This window comes from Cylas formicarius, unplaced genomic scaffold, assembly GCF_029955315.1.
Source record: "Cylas formicarius isolate icCylForm1 unplaced genomic scaffold, icCylForm1.1 PGA_scaffold_10__41_contigs__length_53128322, whole genome shotgun sequence".
Classification (NCBI taxonomy): domain Eukaryota; kingdom Metazoa; phylum Arthropoda; class Insecta; order Coleoptera; family Brentidae; genus Cylas; species Cylas formicarius.
Window position 1 is genome coordinate 23,103,794 of NW_026844214.1, and position 19,765 is coordinate 23,123,558.

General features: G+C 32.6%; 1 protein-coding gene across 3 annotated transcripts; it reads right to left on the reverse strand.

Moving 5' to 3' along the window:
• Nucleotides 1-369: 369 nt before the first annotated feature.
• LOC132703756 (cytochrome P450 6a2-like) lies at nt 370-16,709 on the reverse strand. Of its 3 annotated transcripts, none has more exons than XM_060673213.1 (5): nt 16,642-16,709; nt 5,410-6,536; nt 2,604-2,858; nt 2,397-2,528; nt 370-2,336 (listed from the first exon to the last, which is right to left on the reverse strand). In XM_060673213.1, the coding sequence occupies exons 2-5, from the start codon at nt 6,521-6,523 to the stop codon at nt 2,125-2,127; spliced, it is 1,713 nt and encodes a 570-aa protein (XP_060529196.1). In that variant the 5' UTR covers nt 6,524-6,536; nt 16,642-16,709; the 3' UTR covers nt 370-2,124. The 3 variants fall into 3 exon arrangements, with proteins under 3 accessions (XP_060529196.1, XP_060529188.1, XP_060529205.1); XM_060673205.1 differs by lacking the exon at nt 16,642-16,709 and adding an exon at nt 8,874-9,025; XM_060673222.1 differs by lacking the exon at nt 16,642-16,709 and adding an exon at nt 8,874-9,025 and having other exon boundaries at nt 2,195-2,528.
• Between the last annotated feature and the right edge of the window lie 3,056 nt (nt 16,710-19,765).

Consider the following 19,765-nt stretch of genomic DNA (forward strand, 5'->3'; position numbering starts at 1 on the left):
TTCAAAGTATTACGATTCATTAGACAAAAGTGTCGCATTCATATGCTTCCTCGTTGATCTTGCAAAAGCATTAAAATCAAGGAACTGTCCTTGAACCACTCTTTTTTATTATTTACAATAGTAATCCTTTTACGTGGAGCAAGCGGTACTGCATTTGTAGACAACGCAGGTTTTTACTATTGAAAAGGTCAAATACAAAAATGTTTTATAGAATACATAAAATGTTTTAACACCAACAAACTTAGCATAAACTTCTCAAAAACTGTTTTTATTTCTTTTAGTTGTTATAACAATAAATTACCATTATATGATACCCTTAAATTTCAAGTTAACTAGACATAAAATCTTGTAATTAATTTAAGTATGTTGGATTAATTGTTGATAGTTTTTTAGTTGTTATAGCAATAAATTACCATTATATGATAGCCTTAAATTTCTAGTTAACTCGACATAAAATTTTGTAATTAATTTAAGTATATTATAGTAATTGTTGATAGTCATTTGAGATCGGACCACTACTTCTAATATATCACAAATAAACTTAGATCACTTATAACAATTTTCAGATTTTTTACAAAAAATTTAGAGTTAGACCAGCTTAAAACCTTGTACTATGGGCTCACTCAATATCATTTAAATTATGCAATTTTCGCATGAGGTGGGTTGACAAACAAATATTTGGGGGGAATGAACACTCCGCAGAAATTATTTATAAATTTTGTTTATGAATCTGGTATGCTGGATGCACGACAACTCTATTTCCAAAAAATAGCAGTCCAAATCTTTTTCAATAAAATTCCATTAGAAATTATGAACATCGTCACTCAACCAGACACAAAACGAACCAAGGCACTGCCAAATCTAGGTATCTAAAACAATAGGACAAATGTGTTTTTTTTATTTCTCTGCAACAGTTTCACAAATAAAATAATGGGATTGCTTAATAGTAGAACAATTTCATTATTTAGAAGCAGATTAAATACATTTATTAAAACTGAAATAACTAGAAATGAAATCCATTGTAGAATGGATTTCAAGAGCAACTATTAATTTCAACTTTTTAAATTTATTATCTTTAATTGATTCATCAATTTTATCTATATTTACTCTGTATGCTTACATGGTTGAAATTAGTAATCGAATCTAAGAGTTGTTATTTATTTATTAAGGACAAAATCCATAATTATTTATGTTTTTTCTCCTGGAATACTGTAAAAAGAAAAGAAATAACATTAATAATTATGGATTTTGTCCCTAATAAAAGATTAACAATTAATAATATATAAATTTTGGCATCCGTACATAATTCATACAAGGTGGGATCCTGAAACAATGTACTTTTTTTTGTATATTTTTTGTGTTCTATCCAGCGGAGGAATCCTGATGAAATTTTGAAGAAAATTTAAGGCTTTCAAAGCCAAATATTTGAGCATTCCTTAATTTTGTTTATGAGTGCTGAGACAGTATATTATACAACAAGTTTGATAAACGCCATTAGTCACGAGTTTGATTTGCAGCGAGCGTGCAACGAGTAGAAAATTTATCAAATTATTGCATAATATAGTTCTTTTTACGATTATTAATCTTGGATTAGTTCTGGTTCGCTTCTAACCCCTTGACTAATGTACCGAAAATGGCCGAAAGGGCTCTTGACCGTGGATTAAGTAATTTGCAGTCTTAAAATGACACTTTCCGCCCATTTGAGTAGACCACAATTGGGAATTTTATAATAGAAAGTGTAAAACATTGTATATTATGCAACAAGTTTATCAACGTATTGTATACTATACTTTTATACTTTTAGTTTTTGGGTAAAAACGTCAAAATTCCAGCAGTCGCTAATATCTTCGAAAGCATCCGACCGCTTCCAAACACGTGAGCAATATCCTGGAAATATCCGAAGTTTTATTGGTTGAAAACACGATTTGAAATGGCCTCGCAGGTGTATATTTAATGACTCTGCTCAACCTTTTTTTTATGGTCCTTTGAAAATTCATGTATTATCATCTATATTTGATAATATACAAAATAGCAATATTTAATGGAAATGGTCAGTTAATATAATTAAAAGAAAATCAAAACGAATGTAAACATTATATTAATAAATACCTTATTTAATATTTTTTATGAAATTAAAATATATGAGACAAAACACAATGAATGTTCTCGTATGGTTTTAGTACACTCCCTAAAATCAAGAGAATCAATGTTCGATTTACCAATTTTTCTGTTTAAATTCGTCGTGCTCACAATAAGAGATTTCTTTGAGAAAACTTCATACTTCATGAAATTTTTGAATCTCATTTTTGCTTTAAGTAATCGCGTTTTAATTTCACCTAAAAATAAATACAAGTAAACTACAACCTAAACGCTTCGTACATTGAGCCAAATACTGCCCTTAGCGGACGTCACAAGTGATTTGGAGTCGATTTCTATTGGCGTAATGGTTTTGTCGTTGATCTTCAGCTTAAAATCCTTCAGGATCGTTGCCAAACCAACCTTCGTTTGCAGTACACCAAATCTTAGTCCTAAAATTTGTATTGATTTCATGGTAATCGTTAAACACGAATCCCATTGTTGGCGTTGATATTTTGTTTCGTTACCTATACATTGCCTGGGTCCATCACCAAAGGGGAGCCAACTACATACAGGTCTAGAATGTTTTTTTTCCTCCGAAAACCGCTCGGGATCAAACCTTTCCGGTTCAGGATAGTATTCTGGATCCATGTGAATGGCACAGGCTGGAATTTGAACCGCGGTGCCTTTGGGTATGATTACATTGCTTCCGTCTGGAACTTTGTAAGATTTAGTGCATTTTCTCGGTATGATAGGCGCTGGTGGATATTTTCTTAGTGTCTCTGAAACGCAAGTATGTATTATTAATAAAATTAATTAGACTACAGTGAATAAATGTCCCGAGTGATCAATATAAAAAAAACACAAAATTTGTTTATATTCACTAATACTGTCACTTGGATAGTCCTAAATCGAACTTCTCTTATTTATACAAATTTTATAAACTAGGAATTTTATAAAAGGGAAAAGCTACTAAAACTTGATTTGACAGAACTAATTACGCTACACAACAGAACTAAAATCGAAAAATAACTCATCATAAGTAAATAGAGCTGACAACTCATGAAAATGTGTTGTTCACACGTGCAAGGTTGGATTTAAATATTTGCTGCGTAATATTAAACAAGAAACAGTTTATTATCATTTTATCATTATATAAAGTCACCTTAAAAACCCTTTTATGGGTTTTCTAATGAGTTTAATAACTGGCGGTCGCTTTTTTGGCATTTTTTAGAAGACCTGCTTTAAGTCTTTCGGACATAACGTCACTTTGATTTTGAATTTTTCTTTTCGTAGGTATTTGTTCATCATATATACATATTAAATAAGTGTCATGGATAATATGTTCGCAACTAGACGTACTTGAATAGGAACTCAAAAAAAATCTAATTTAAATAAGACATTTAACAATCGTGATTACATATTTAATTTTCCAGAAAAAATTAATATTTTTACGATATATTTATCTGCGCAAAAATTTTACTTTGTTAATAAAGGCTAAAATGATTAGCTGAGTAAGAAAAAAAGAAAATATACCAAAACACACATTAGCATTAGATCTTCTATTAAACAATACGTTTAAATCATGTTTCTGAGAGGACGGACTGATATGTTATTAAGAGTATTTCATGAACATATTTTATAGAAAAAAGCTATACAGGGTGTTTAAGAAAATAAAAAAACGTTTATATAAATGTAGGTCCGAAACTGCTTAGTTTTTAAGATAAGGGCTATTGAATATTAAAACAAAAAACGGCCCTTTGATCACAATAAACTAACTAAACTAAAGAAAATGACCGCCATCAGTTTCAATACGTGTAGCCTACGACATAAGGATTTTCGTACAAGTCCTTTTTTTTAAATATTGAAAACTAAATAATATCATAATCTCCCGCTGAACATCAGCGTACAATTTTTGAAATATTCTGTATAAAGCTGGAAACATTTCTGTTTGTTTGCTTTGTTGCCTCCTCAGCCTTTTCATTTATCAATTTTCATACTTATTTAAATCCTTTAAATATTCGCAATGAAATTTAGAAATTTCCATAAACTGAGTTAGAGCTGGAGCTAGAAGTAAAAAAAATAGAAGTGGTCCACATTTGATTTTATTTTACATTCTAAACCCCGCTTAAAACAGTTGGAAACCACATATATAAAAGAGGACCCACGGATCAAGTTATGTAAAGTATATGAAAATCGATAAAAAAAGCCTTTATGTATATTGCATAAAAATATAACTTATATGTTTATTGTTTACCAATTGTAAGGACTGATTTGTAAAAATAAATATTATTATATTAATATAATTAATAACATCAATTTAAATTTTTTCTGAACATTAAACAATAAAATAGTGCTGTCGTGGTTAAAGATTTATTGGTCATTTTGGAGTGTAAATTGTTGTCCCATACATATGCTATTATTGTGAAAGCACTGCCTAATTTAGGATTTATTGTGAGAACTACTGACGGCTTTAAGAACACAGCTTCTTAAATTACATTATAGTGTAGTATGGTAAGAACTGTTCTGGAGTTTTCGCCAATAGTCAATACGTCCGATGTACCACAATAACGTGCATTGAAAGTGTACAAATAAAATTTATTAATGCTCTTTATTTTCGGTTCTTATAATGAGAATTTGTACTAGTATCGCTTGCATTTACTGAATCCTGACGATACTGTTTTGATATTTTCTTTGGTTATACGATAGCAATAGATAATTTAGCGTGGGAAATACATTCTTTTTAACCCTTAAATCCTTCGGAGTAGACTAAAGTTTCTAGCCGTAGCAGTTCGTTAGAAGTTTTTAAGGTTAGTTTGAAATTCTAGTTATTCAAGATTTCCTTTCATTTGAAAATATTTTTAAGGGCATCTATTTTTAACAGTGGGCCTTTTTTTTTGGTGATTCTGCAATAAACTAAAGCAGGAAAGCAATACTTTGGAAATCCATAGTAATTCTTAAAATGCATACATTTGATATCTGATTAGATTATTTCCAAAGTCAAACAAACAAGTTTATTATCATAGAAATCTTTTTGCGTACTTCTATCGAATTTTGTAAATATTCTGCTTTTTTATAATTGGCCTACTCCGAGCAGTCTATTGGGTAATATTAATTATAATTTCTACTTTTTAGTTACACAGTTCAACTAGAAGCATTTCTGATTTCAAGAGCAAAAGGCGCATTAATCGCCTGTTGTCGGGTACAGTGCGGTAATTTCTTACTGCAAATATAGAAAACTCTCTAACAATTAGCAATTAGTTTATCTAGAGTCTGGGGTTCTGACCCTAACCTGAAATTACGCGTAAGTACCGCTGAAAGAAGAGTACTTACCAAAAACGATTTTTTCCAAATAAGACATTTGCATTATTCCTTCGTAAGTTATCTGGTTGTCGTTCTTTTTGATCACGTCTATAATTTCCATCCTGGCTTTTTCCTGAATTTCCTCGGAATTGGCAATTTCATATAGGGCGAACGCCATCGTGGTGGAGGAGGTTTCAAAGCCCGCCCCAAAAAACACGAAACATTGAGCAGCCACTTCATTGATATTCAAAGCGGACTCGTTCCTTGTACCATTGATCACCGTCTCTTCGTCCGTTATACGCCCTTTGTTCTTCAACTGAAGCAGCAAGTGGAAAAAATCTTTGCGGAACACGTTGTTTTTCTCCCTGTGCGCAGCGTTTTCCTTCACCATGTCCATGAAAAATTTCGCCACATCTTGATTGCCAATCCTAATTCCGAGCGCATTTATCATTGACTTGGGAAGAATTTGCGAAAATGCCCTGCGAATGATTACTGACGAATTGCGTTCGAAGATCCGGTTTCCGTACAAGCTGAAGTCGTTGTTCGGATTGTTCATGGTGTTGCAGTCGATTCCGAAAGCACAGTTTCCAATTACGTCCATTGTGAATCGCGAGAGAACTTCCTTTATGTTGACAATTTTGTCGTTCTCGGCGTGATCGTTCATTATTTCCCTCAGCTCGGGCGCACACGAAGCTATCGTTTGGAACATCATTTTCATCTGACTCGAAGTAAATGTTGGACTTAATTTTGATCGTAAACTTCTCCATTTCGGTCCTTCGAGATTGAAGAGATTTCCCGTTAGCGGTTCGAGTACCTCGTTAACGTAGGTTCCGTGACTCATGAAGTAATCGAAATCTTTTACCAGAATGTTTTTGATCAGTTCAGGATCCAAGACTGTCCAAGTGGGACGAAAGAAAAAATACAGCCCAGCATGTTTCGCGCCTTTCCTCTTCAGCTCGTTGTAGAGCTCGATGTAGATGTTGAAAAAAGATTTCCGTTGTTTGATGGATTCCTTAAAGTTGCCGAAGAAAAACGGCGGGTCTATTTGGGTGATTCCTAGTCTTCGCCAATACGTCTGCTTCCATTTGATATATGACACTGCTACTATTACTAGCACCAATATTCCGTACACTAAAGGCAGCATCGCGGAACTTTACCTGAAAAAATGTAAACGTCGACTGTATTAAAGGGTGTTATTGACAAGTCGATGGTCAAGGCATTCCTAGCCCACCAGTGTTCCAAGAATGGGGTTATTAAGAAAAAAACGTTACAAAAAAACGGATGGAATACAGAAATGGTATTGAGAAAACGTAATAAAAATGAAATAACGGTCTGGTTGTCAACAATTGTTGTAAATAGATACCGGATGACTCGTTTATTATTGGAGAGCATCTTATCTCAGAATCTGTAAAAAATATGTAAAAAAGACAAAAGTTGGTTTGATTCGCTTGTCTCGACTTGCTCTTTTAAAATATTATATTATCTTAATATACAGTATTTTTTTGTAGGACTTGCGTACGCCAATTATTATTTTAAATAAAACACCTTATACACTAAGTCATTTCCGAATTTCTCTGGAAATTTTAGACATATTTCATACATAATGTCCTATTCTCCGATTGAAAGCCTTTGTTATATATTAGGAATTCATTTCCCTATAGGAAGGGGATCTACTTTAGTCAATACTGGCGTTTCAAACTTCTATTGTCTAAAAACGTGTTTAACATGACGTTTAGGCTAGAATCAATCCTTATCTACCTTTAGAGAACCATCTACTTTAGTGGTTTGTGTTAGTATTTAAAATATTACATATACTACATATTAAATATACATATTTTATTACATTAAATTATATTTTACCAATTACCGAGTGGTTAAAAACTAATATTAAAAATTTAAAAGAAGTTGAAAGTTCAAAGTGAACATAAAACATAAAAAAACGATAGTCCATTAGACACGTGTAATACGGCTTTTATGTTTTGGTTAGTTAGCTATGTAATAAATAGTTGTGGCGATGACGTCAAATAAAAAAACCGTTAACAAAACAAATCCAAAAGATAGAATAAATATTTGCAAAACTCATATAAAAATATATAAAAATTGTATTTTTTATAAAATGGTTAGTTTCTACCTAAACCTAAAATTTTCTATTATTTGCTTTACACTACTGTTTCGTGTAGATCATTGTTCATCCAAATTTTTCCACAAATGCCATAATGCTTTTCTTTGAAATTTGAAATAATTGAGATAGCGTTTATATTAATAATTTAATTACTTTAATTTTTAATAATAATTTTTTGACAATAAATGGTTAAACGACAGTAAACAGTAAGTGAAATTTCTATAGTGCTAGATTGTTTTTTTTTGCTATATTTCACCGTCATCTTCTTGGCCAATTAATAGCCATTTAGCATTTTGACAACGGCTTTTTTTTAATGCTAAATACGATAAAGTTTAAAAAATATCATGTTTCTATTTCAACAAATTAATCTTAACAAAGTCTAAGAAGTCGTTAGTTATATTTATAAATCCGCCGAGAATCTTGCGACAAAAGTATAAGTGAATCTAAACATCTTTGGAATTGAAGTTTTTTTGATATTTCTTACAGGTTCTGTTAAGCTAGATACACCATGTTCCACCGAAAATTACCCACTGTATCATCTGGAAAAATAGTAAAGATAGAGAAACAAGTTTAATTTTGCGTAGTTTTTAAGATATTTGAGTTTATGTGACGCATTTGGCATTCGACGAGCTATATAAATTGGCGAAAAACTTGGCTGCTAATTGACACTTACGAAGCATCAATGCAAATATAGTCTTGCAATAACAACAAGGCAAGAAGTCGATTTTTTTAAATGAAGCACACATTATAATTACTCTATGCTAAGGACAATAAAAATACCTATAATTTTGTGTTTATTATAAGGAAAATCGCAATGATCTGTGGAGGAATATAGCAGAAGCAAGTACGGAAAAGTGCTAAGATGGGGTGTGGTATTTATTAGTGACCTTATTTCATTTTTTAATCAGTATCTAAATGAACAAACGTTCTTAGCATAGCTACAAAATCAAAAACAAAATGGACCGAGTCGACCTAGATGATACTCTATAAGCGAGAATTAGCACCCAATGGGGTAATTCAAGTTTTTGGCCAATTTATACAGGGTGTTTCAAGACAAATGCCACAAAATACCTTTTTTTTTATAATGATGGCAGTAATGTAAGTTTTAATATGATAGTAAGCTTTAATAGGGTTGCCTATTAAACACTCGCTCCTCTTGTGCCAAATAAACTCGTGACGCAAATGCTGTTTACCACACTTCTTACATAATATACTATTTCTTACTAGAATTATAATAAATTTGTACATTTTACATTTACTTTAAAGCCGCTTCTATTCTATTCTATTCCAATCTGAAAAAGTCATACAAATTTTTAATTGTGCGTTATATATAAAATCGCGTTATATTTAAATTACGAGACATATAAATTACCTGTTTGCTTAATAGTGGTAAATCACGCCTAAGTTTCACAGCAAAATTTAATTCTGTAATGTGCAGTTTCAGCTCGCCATCCATAGAAAAACCAAAATAACTCCAACTACATTTTATATTAATAGTTTTCAATTAAAAAAACGTAAACAGACTGAGGCGGATAATGCGTTGTTGTCGTAAATATAATTTCGAGGCGTGTTAATTAATATGCGGTGCATGCGACTAATTTTTTGAATAGCACCATTTGTCGATATGTATCGTTTAACGATGACGTACTTTAGAGAGTCATTGAAAGTATTGTTAGGACATGTGCGAGACCGATTCCTATTATGCTTGTAAAATTAGTTATCACTTCAAACTGAATGGCGTCATTCAGGTACGTTTTCTAAAATTAGTCAAGAAATATTCTGCTATTCTTTGGTATGAGATAGCTGCCTTTAATGCTTTATATGCAATTAAATCTCGAACGGAAAATTCCTGGACTTGGTTCGTGCTGCGAAATGAAAAATGATAAATAAAATGTCTTTAAATAAACAGCCATTTCCACTGCGAAAGCTAACTTTTTTTTTCCTAAAAATTGAATGGGATCTGAGCATATAGTAGAATTCCTGAATAATAGCAATCAATAAGTTGTTGCTCGTCTCTCAAAAGGAAAACATAGAAATTAAAGAAATGCTGCTATTTTACATTATTTATTTATTCACATTTTTATTACAACTTACTAAAAATAAATTTAACTAAGTGCTCCCTATATGTATTAACTATGCGATCCGGAAACCCATAGGAGATACGAAAAAAAGTTTCGTACAAAAGTTTCCTGGATTCTCCTGAAAATTTAAAATATTATAATTTTGTTGATACAGGGTGTTACAGGAGTGTCCGCCCCGACCTCAACTTTGTGATTTTAAATGGAACACCATGTATATTTCGGCAGTTTTGGGATCCTTGCTTAAAATAAAGGTCACTTCTCTTAAGAAATTCCTCTTCGAATTTTGCATAATTTAGGTAGAAGTTGAGGTTTTGTGTTTTTTAGTTTGATTGCCCCATATAAAATTGTGTTGTGACGTTACTGATACAGGTATTGCAACGATAATTTAACCACAGAGTAAGGAGATGATACATTACTCAATCCGTTTGACAGATGCGCCTCAGCTTATACAGGGTGTCAAAAATAGGTGGTGGTGGTTATTTAGATATCAATTCTAGGACAAAAACTAAGATAAGTTTGTAATTTATCTTATATTTTAGTTTTACTTACTTTAAGAGATATTCGAGGTTTAAGATAACATACAGAATTTAAAGCTGCCGACATTGGGTCACTTGTTAGCAATATTAGATATTTTTTAAATAGCAAAGACATGATATTACTTCTTTTAAAGATATAACACTCCATACTCTATATACAGGGTGCGGCAAAATGATAGGTACTATTTGGGATGTTAATAAAAATCAAACTACATAAAGCAAACATTTTTTTAAGATTATTTTTGAAATGTACATTTTCTGGCATTTAGGAACGCTATTTTTAAAACATATATATTATTTTTTAAATGACGGCCATTATTGTCGATGCACTCTTGTAGGTTCTCGCGGAAGCGCATCATTACCCGATGGATCATTTCTTGGGGAATTGAGGGAATCTCTTGTCTTATGGCTGCCTTTAATTCTTCCAAAGTCCGCGGACGATGTGTGAAAACTCTAGCTTTCAGGTAACCCCAAAGAAAAAAGTCGCAAGGCGACAAATCACACGAACGTGGCGGCCATCCAAGATTACCCCGTAAAGACATCACTTTATTTAGGAACATTTCTTGAAGAAGGTTTAGTGAACGACGCGTTGTGGGCGATGTAGCACCATCCTGCTGGAACCAAAGATGTTCTCTTTGATCGTTGTTCAACTCGTTCACTTTTGGACCCAGGAAATTGTTAAGCATATCAAAATATCGATCTCCGGTGACTGGTACCGTTATTCCATCTTCTTCGAAAAAGTAAGGACTCCACACGCCGAACTCCGAGATTGCACACCAGACGGTGACTTTTGGACTGTGAAGAGGTCGCTCATGAAGTTCCTGTGTACTATTTCAGTACCAATAAAGGAAATTTTGCTTATTTACGGTATTTTTACAAGTTTCAAAATCTCTTGCGCGTAATTCCTGCACTACCATCATTTTGTACCGATGCATTTGGAGTGAGTCATGTAAAATTCTTCGAACACCTTCTATCGGGAATTCCCAAAGCCGCTGCATGCTTACGAGCTGAACGCCTTGGCGACTGTTGTACGGAAACTCTTACAGCATTCACATTTTCCGGTCTTCTTACTGTCCTTGGTCGGCCAGTAGATTTTCGGTTAAGCGCAGAACCTGTTTCCCTGAAGTGTAAAACCCACTGACGAATTGTTCTTCCATCAGGAACCGCGCCATGCCGACCAACATCAAACTAATTACGAAAGGCGCGCGCCATTACAGATGCCCCATTTCTAATAAACTCGTCGACAACGAAAGCTCGATGCACTCCGCTCCAAGCCATGTCGATAACTGAAAATTGCATACTTTTGTCTGCCTAACGCGAGTGCGTACACAGTGTTGCCAGTTTCACAAACCGAACAACCACTATTTGAAATCCTGCCTACCTTTTTGGAGAAATTTATTAAAAAAGTTACCTTTATTTTAACCAAGGATTCCAAAAATGTCGAAATATACAAAGTGTTACATTTAAAATAACAAAGTTGATGTTTGGGTGGGGCCACTTTTGGGACATCCTGTATCAATATAATATTATATTATAATATTTTAAATCTTCAGGAGAATCCATGAAACTTGGGTTTCCAGATCGTATAGTGGATCGTTTTATTTATAATAAGGTATCCATAATAAATAACAAATAAAAACTTTTTAGCTACATAATATTAAATATGTTTTGTATTGTATTGTAATAGATCAACATGTCTTATCAATTTACATTTTATGTGAGTATACGAGTATAATACAGTTGTTACTTTTTAAAATACAGAATACATTTACAATTTAATTACAGTTTAGATATATCTGTTTTAAGAAAAAAAGGTTTCTAAGTCTCTTAAACTTGCAGGTTTTAGCCTCGTTTTCAGAATGGAAATGAACTTGTCGTACCTGTTTAATACAAGCAATGATGGCCAGTTCTTCAATCTCTGTGGATACATTGCTTTGAATTAGTTTAAACTTTTTCAGTTCCATTTTTAAGGTAGGTAACAGTTGGGCAAGGAGGATAATATCTTCAACCTTATTGTTATAGATGACGAATTCATGCCGATGAAATCCATATTAAAACATTCCTTGGTTATAGTAATATTTTTTTGACTTTGGGCCAGTGCAATGCCGTTTTCTACATATATTATAAGTCTATAATTTCTGTATAGAATCTTAAAATTTTGAATAATACCAACCTTAGAATGCGATGTTGCGTTATCTAAAAAAAATATCACGATACTGTCCTCTCTCTTTCTTCTTTAAATTGAACTCGCGCAGCTATCCTATCATGATATATCCTGTCTCCTGTCATCGCGTTGAAGAGGTAACTTGTCGCCCGTTTAAAACATCATCGAGGATTTTTTGCACAAAACGAAATTTTAATTCGAAGTTTTGCATTTTTCTTCCAAATCAGTTATCATTTTTTAAAGCACATGGCAAAGTACGATAGTAAAATTCAGTCCCGACTGCATTATAGACATATTTTGGTGTGTGCTCTTTAAAAATTGTCTGCCAACTTACTTTGTTTATTTGTTTCATCTCATATTTTTGGTTCCTAGATTTTGAATTTCACTTTCAATGACAGCTGTAACCGCGCGTGATCTGTTTGTTGTATCTGACGGTTACTCAACATTTATTGCTATTGCATTGGTCCACGGTCGACTAATGTTTTAGTGTTTGGGGTTATCCTGGTGGTATTTTCTTTTTTTTTTCATCATATTGTTGAGTTTCAGTAATTATCCAGTAAATTTATATTAAAATCTCCACGAAATTTAACAATTATGTTTTCCATGTGTTCTTTAGACAGCCTAAAATTGAAAGATGCTGGGCGATACGATAATTTTTTATATAATTAGATGCCCCTTCTCCTTTTTTTGCCTGACAGTAATGCACAGCATCATATCCTTTAAGTTCGTAAAACTACTTTGATTTTGGAAAGCCATGTTATATTTCACATTTCGAAATATTTTAGTTCCCTTAAAAAAAATCGAATTTAAAGTAGTAAAATAAAGTTATCAATTTTTTTTTAAGTAGTAAACGAGGTTTGTACAAAAATTCAAATTCTACTAATTCCTAGACATATTCGCCGTCACCGTCATTCGTTCTATTGACAAATTCACGTAATACATTCCTAATTATTTTATTTCCTTCTTAAGAAGTAGTAGGCCAAAAAAATCAAAATATCTGTCGATTACGCTTCTATGGAACATATTATCTTCAAAATATATTTCAATGTTGTGCCTAACCAAATACATTGTAGTTTTTTTATTATTAGTTCATCTATGAAGATATAAATTGGAGTTTGTAAAATTTGTAAATAACTTTCGGCACAAAAAGTAGGTCTCTCTCTCCTTAGAAAAGATAGCAAACATCAAAGAGATTATGATGTTTTTTTTTAAATGTGTGAACTATTTTTAAATTTTAAATTATTGCTACTGTTTCAGTACTTACATATTTGCTTAATGACATCTTTTTAATGGCTACAACAGACATCATTTTTTCCAACTGCGTATTACCAACGGCAAAAAATTGTCGGCGTTTTACAACAAACCCATTCTTAATTCTTCCAGTATTCTTGAATTTAGTCACTGTTTTCGTAACAGTAACATTTTTATTGGAATGTCTATTGGTAAAAAAAATGGCGTCTTCGCTATGAGTTCTATAATTCTGTCGCACAATCAAGATAATTTCAATTTGCTCTTCCCTACACACTTAATGTCAAATATTTGTAATATTTTCCTTGTTATTCTACCTAGACATTTGAAAAGTGAATAATATTTTTCAACGTAGATGGGTATAACTGCATTTTTGAAGGTATTGTTTAGTTATGAACAACAAATTTAAAGATAATTTATTCTTGAGTAATATTTATATTTTTTGACAAACTTCTGGAAAAATTGAGAATATGTGAAACCTATTTTTGAAAAATAAGACTTTTTTTTCTAAAATGTATAAAACAACGTTGCTCATGTGGTTCTAATTTCCCATCCCATTAAAATTGACCCACCTTGTACAATACTTAAGCAGGGGATGTAAAAATGGTCGATGCAACATGGAATGCCATTTCTGAATAACTCGCGCGAATTCAATAAAACCTAAAATCGGATTTGGAACTAACCAAAGTGGATTCGCCTTTTGCAAAATTGCATTTTGTTATTAGTTTTGCACCTCAGAGGGAGTTCATTAATTTCCAAAAACAAAAGCAAAATGAACCACGATATCTGATTTTTGACTACTAATTATATTCTACAGGGTGTTTAAAAAATCATGCGTCAACACTCTGCTGTAGATTCGTCATTCAAAAATAGAAAAAAAATTCTTATAGGCGTAGGTCCGAAAATGCGTAGTTCTTAAGATACAGGGTGACCAATTAAAAAAGTGTGTGCGAAAATGAAAAAGTCATAGGCACCTGCAATTAATTTTATGGAACGAAGTTTATTGTGACCAAACAGTTAAACAACTAAATGTTCATAGCAATAATCATTATTTCGAGGATCAAAAGGGTTTTTTTTGTTGCTAGTTCAAAATTACATAAATTGCAAAAAATCCATTAATAATGATATTAGTTAAGATACCTCCCGCGATACCACAGGGGTAAAATTTCGTTTACCTGAAATAAATTATATAAAAAATATTTTTGCCTCTTAAAAGCCTTTAAAAACATATAAAAATAAAAATTTTCCTTGGGAAATGCATCATTTTCATTTTCCGAAAGTTACAAGAATTTCTGAACAAATTTCTAAACATAACGAGTTATTCTGCAAAAAAAGTAATTTTTATTTTCTAAAGAAATTTTGAAAAGGAAAAGGAAAAAGGGCTTAATCAGCTATATACTAACTAAACAAGGGGTTTTGCTTTTATAAACGTAACGATCAAATCACATCAATATTTTATATTAATACAAAATTATTCACATTTTCATTTAGACTTTCATGTTTCGCATCTAAATTCACTACATTGTAATCTAATTGCTCGTAGACGTTCCTAAAACATCAGTTTTGATGTAACTGATTTTGATTATTCTAAAGCTGGGAAAATGGAAATAACACTTTTCTACAAAAAAAGTTTGTTTTTCATGTTTATAAGGCTTCTAAAGGACAAAAGTACAATAATTATTTATGAAAATTATTTCGGCTAAACGAAAGTTGAGTCCGGCCCTGGACTACAGAATTTTAATTTAATTGTTATTTAATATGAAAAATTTATTTTTTTTATCATTTAAATTACGCTGTCAAATCACAACACAATCGGTCAAAAATTGTTTAATATATTTGAGCATATTTTTTGAAACACCCTCCATAGGTATTAAGATCAGCAAGTGGTCATCATGCTTAGGGTCACCACTATCTTATTTTCATTTGTAGCGGTTTTGACCGATTCAGATTTTTGAAACAATATACTTGTGGTTATGGCTCGCTTCTTCTATATTCTGGAGGCTAAAAGGATACTTCCTGTATTGCTAATCAGTGTTGTTAAATGTGTGAACTACAGAGACTGTATTTAAATACGAATTTAATTTGATATTTTAAATACAAATATCCCCAAAATTATACACTTTTAATAAAAATTTAAACTATTACCTAAAGTTACTAAAACTAATACTAGGCCAAGAGAGGTCAGTAGATAGGTGGGGTATCTCTATGATTTGTATGGTCTTTTATTTTAACGAATTCCTCCATTTTATGGAGAATGGCAAACAGTTTATAAATATTGAATTTACGGTGCAAATTATGTACTTCAATACTTTAAAATACATTGATAATATATAAAATTATATTTGAAATACATCAAATTTGCCGCTAAGCATTTCTAAGGGTATTTAAATTCCAATGATAAACAACGTACGAGTTTAAAGCTAAATAATTAGGAAAATGAAGTAAAAAATTAGGAGTGTGATATATAAAAGAAATGAAAAAATGCATATTGAAAGTCGTAAAATTTAAACTTTATCACAGACGCCTTATAATAATTTCGGAAGAAATCATATTGAATAGATATTAGTATGTTTACGTAAAGAACGCCTTTAATTGTAAAATGTGGAAAAGGGGGTATTCCTATTCCCTGACTTGTCAAACGTCAAAAACAAACAAAAACAATTGAACTTCATAAATTTCTTTCAAAATCGCTTGAAATTGACCGTGTTTTTAAGAAATATAATGTGCAAACTGGGATTACCACCCGTATCTCAACATCTTCGTTTCATCAATGACAAAATTCCAATTGATATTCCATATGCGGTAAAGAGTACATTGTAGACACAAGACGAAAAATATCAAGGCTAAAAGAACATAAAAAAGACTACAGAAGCCAACACGATGATTGGAAAATCGTCAAATATTTTTTACTTGACCTATGATAATTTAATTTTAATATTATACACCAAAATAAATAGCTTTCACTGCATTTAACATACACAACTTACAACAATACACAATTTGCCCGTTTAATAGACCCTTTAGTGATTTAAATGCTACCCATACAATCATATGGCAAACTTAAAATTGAGAACTGATGCAATGGTTTTATAAATAATTGAAAGTACATACCTATTTATTAAATTAAATCTAAAATTAAACAAACTAGAACTACCTACATTCTAAGACTGACTGATTAGTAACAATCGAAATCGACTTGATACTTAATATAAAAATTGATTAAATATTTGTACTGATAATCGATATTTTTGTGACACTTATACCTACATGTTTGACTTAGTGATTCAAGCAAAAAACATAATTTCCGCGGATGAGCGAGTCGTTGCGGCGACGTCTTATCTTTATCTTTTTTTTTATCTGAAAGCCTTTGTTTATTATTGCCCAAAAATAATTGTTTTAAAATATTTAGAAGAGCAATCTTTCAATATTTAGTTTTGCTAATGTTTCGAAATCCTGCAATTTTGCGTAAAGTTTCATCGATTTTAAGATTTCGATATGGTTGATACCGGCTGTCAGCTAACATTAAAACATTAATCGACTTACCTGGAAGATTAATATTAATTTTCCGCGCATGTTCGTAGATAAAATTACACACTGTAATATCCCTTCATCATGTTCTTGATCACGACGTTTAAAGCAAAAAACGAGTTGTTCCGAGTGAAAGGCAATTTTGCTGCAGCTGGAGCTGGAGGTGTATTTTCATAATTTGTAATAATATAAACCACAGTAATAAATAATTAAACGACCCACAACGGTGTAGATATCTACACAATAATATATACAATAACAGGACTCGATTAAAGGTCCATCATAAAATCTAAAAAATGTATTGAAGGATGGTATCCAACCGGCTGTAGGGTGTATTACGTCAATATTGATACCTCATCTTGAAGCAGCTGCAGTTGCTGCATAACGGCTGCTTTGGCCGGAAAAGACTAGTGTCAATTCCACCTAATTTTAGGACCCGTTTTAGCCCACGACTTATGGTCTGCGAGGATGCTACGTGAAATGGTTTTCTATGCTTTAGTAGTAAGATGCTCATAATCTTTGCGATAGCTAGAAGTTTTCTCTAAGTAGATGTTTATGTTGTGAGCTACTCACAGTTCTATCATTTTCTGAAGGTAAGGGAATTTCAGAAGCGGGTTGATTTTATATGGAGCTGATGCTTTAATCTTGTCTGTAATTGAAATTTCTATTTTTCCGTCCACGGTATGTTCCCCATTTTTAGTGCCGTTAAGGTTTGTATTCTACTTGCTGATGAGATTGACAGAAAAAAGACTAGTTTGTACGTTAACTGTTCTAAAGTTAGAGAATCCAATGGATACCAAGTTTTTAAAACCGCCAGTACCGGATCCAGATTTTACGTAATTAGCGTATTTAGGCTCTGAAGGTCTTATATTAGCAACATCTTTTAAAAACCTGTTAATGATGTTTCTATCAACCTCGTTGGGGGAAAAGATTAAGTTCAGAGCCGATCTATAGGAATTAGTAACAGCAGATGCCCCCCTCCCCCGCCTATCCAATGCACATTTCAAAAACTCTAGACAGTTATCTATGTTATAAGAGAGCGGGTCTGTGTTGTGTTTTTGATGACAGGAGTACAATATTTTTTGAAACAACTTGAGTACTGATTGAGAGTGACTTCTGCTAGCGACTTGGCCATGGTTGATATTGCCGTCTCCAGTGTACTTTCCTTCATTGGAGAGCGCCGAATAATTCCTCTGCCACCAGGGACAGTTCCCCGGCTCGTGGGTGCCTGGTTCCGAAGGGGTATTAGATTGAAATTAGGTTCGAAAAGGATGAGATTTTCTGACAACAGTCTTTTAAAAAAAAATAGGGTACCACGGCTGAGAAAGCCATTTCGGTACAACTACAATACCAAATGTTTTGTCTTGAATAGATTTATCCAACCCTTGAGTAGCCCAAGGTAAAAGGTAGGAAGGCGTAACAGTAATATTTGTTCCGCCGAATAGTGAAAGGATCTACTGCCAAAGAATTTGGATCGGGAAGGCAGGAAGTATAGCTTTTGCACTTATTATGAAACGAATAGATCTACTTCAGGTATTCGGTATCGAGTGATAATGATCTAGACAAGCGGTCGCCAACCTGTCGATCGCGAGCTACCGGTAGCTCGCGGAGGCAATTCTTGTAGCTCTCACAACGATTTTAAATTTAAAAATACAAACTGCAAAAATCAGAGAAGCTTCAAAATTCCACAAAAAAATCTAATTGTCATAGGTAGGTCATAGGGGTAGCTCGCTGTTTATTCCAAAATTGACAATGTAGCTCAACACATTAAAGAGGTTGGCGACCACTGATCTAGACTCTTTGCCCGCTTTAATTCTTCTGTTGACGCAATGTAGCTTACAAATACCGTTAAGTTTTTGTGTTTGCACCATTTCCAGAGTTGTTTTATTCCATCGTTTAAGTGTTGAAATTGTACACTGCCTCCACGATTGATACGAGATTTTGCAGTGCGATTATCAGTTCTGAGCAAAATGCGAATATTATTTTCATTTTTCACAATGACTTTAAGGCATAGTAAGCTGTTTTTGTACACAATTTTAAAAACAGAAAGCAAGAATTGAAACTAATGCTCACACAACGTATATTGATCGATATTTAAAAAGCACAACCAACGTAACTGCCACGCCCTTGATGCGCTCGCCTATGGTACTTTTATTTCCAAAAATTCATGTGAATTAACGTTTCTCTTCGATCCTAGAAACCATGAGAAGTTCTGCCGCCACAAAAGGCACCAACACCAGACGGGGACGCGTTTGAAAAAAATTCTAGAACTAATTTTGGTGGCTTTGTGCCCTGACCTTTCCAAATATTATTTTCTCACCAAGAGAAGACGTTATTGGGGATCTTCCTTCTGAGATTATAATTTTCAAATTATTTGTGAATTATTGATTATTCGATTCTTCCTAAATCTTTCAAGCGAGCGAAGTCATATTTGGTAGGAGGACATGAAGCTACTGTACAGTGGCTTTTTCCTTTTAGACTGCTGAAGTTCTGACAATATATTGAGAATTTTCCCTTTTGCTAACGTGATTTTTGTATTTGAGGTTTTTAGTGTGAAGCACAGGAAGGTTATACATTGTTGTCGTTCTGAAACACTTTGGTTTTGTGTCTTTGTGTACAGAGAAGGAATTGTAAATATTTGTAAATATCCCCAATATGGTGGTATTAGTCGCTTGTTCTGTCACCTGTAATTTTTGACGAATTACTG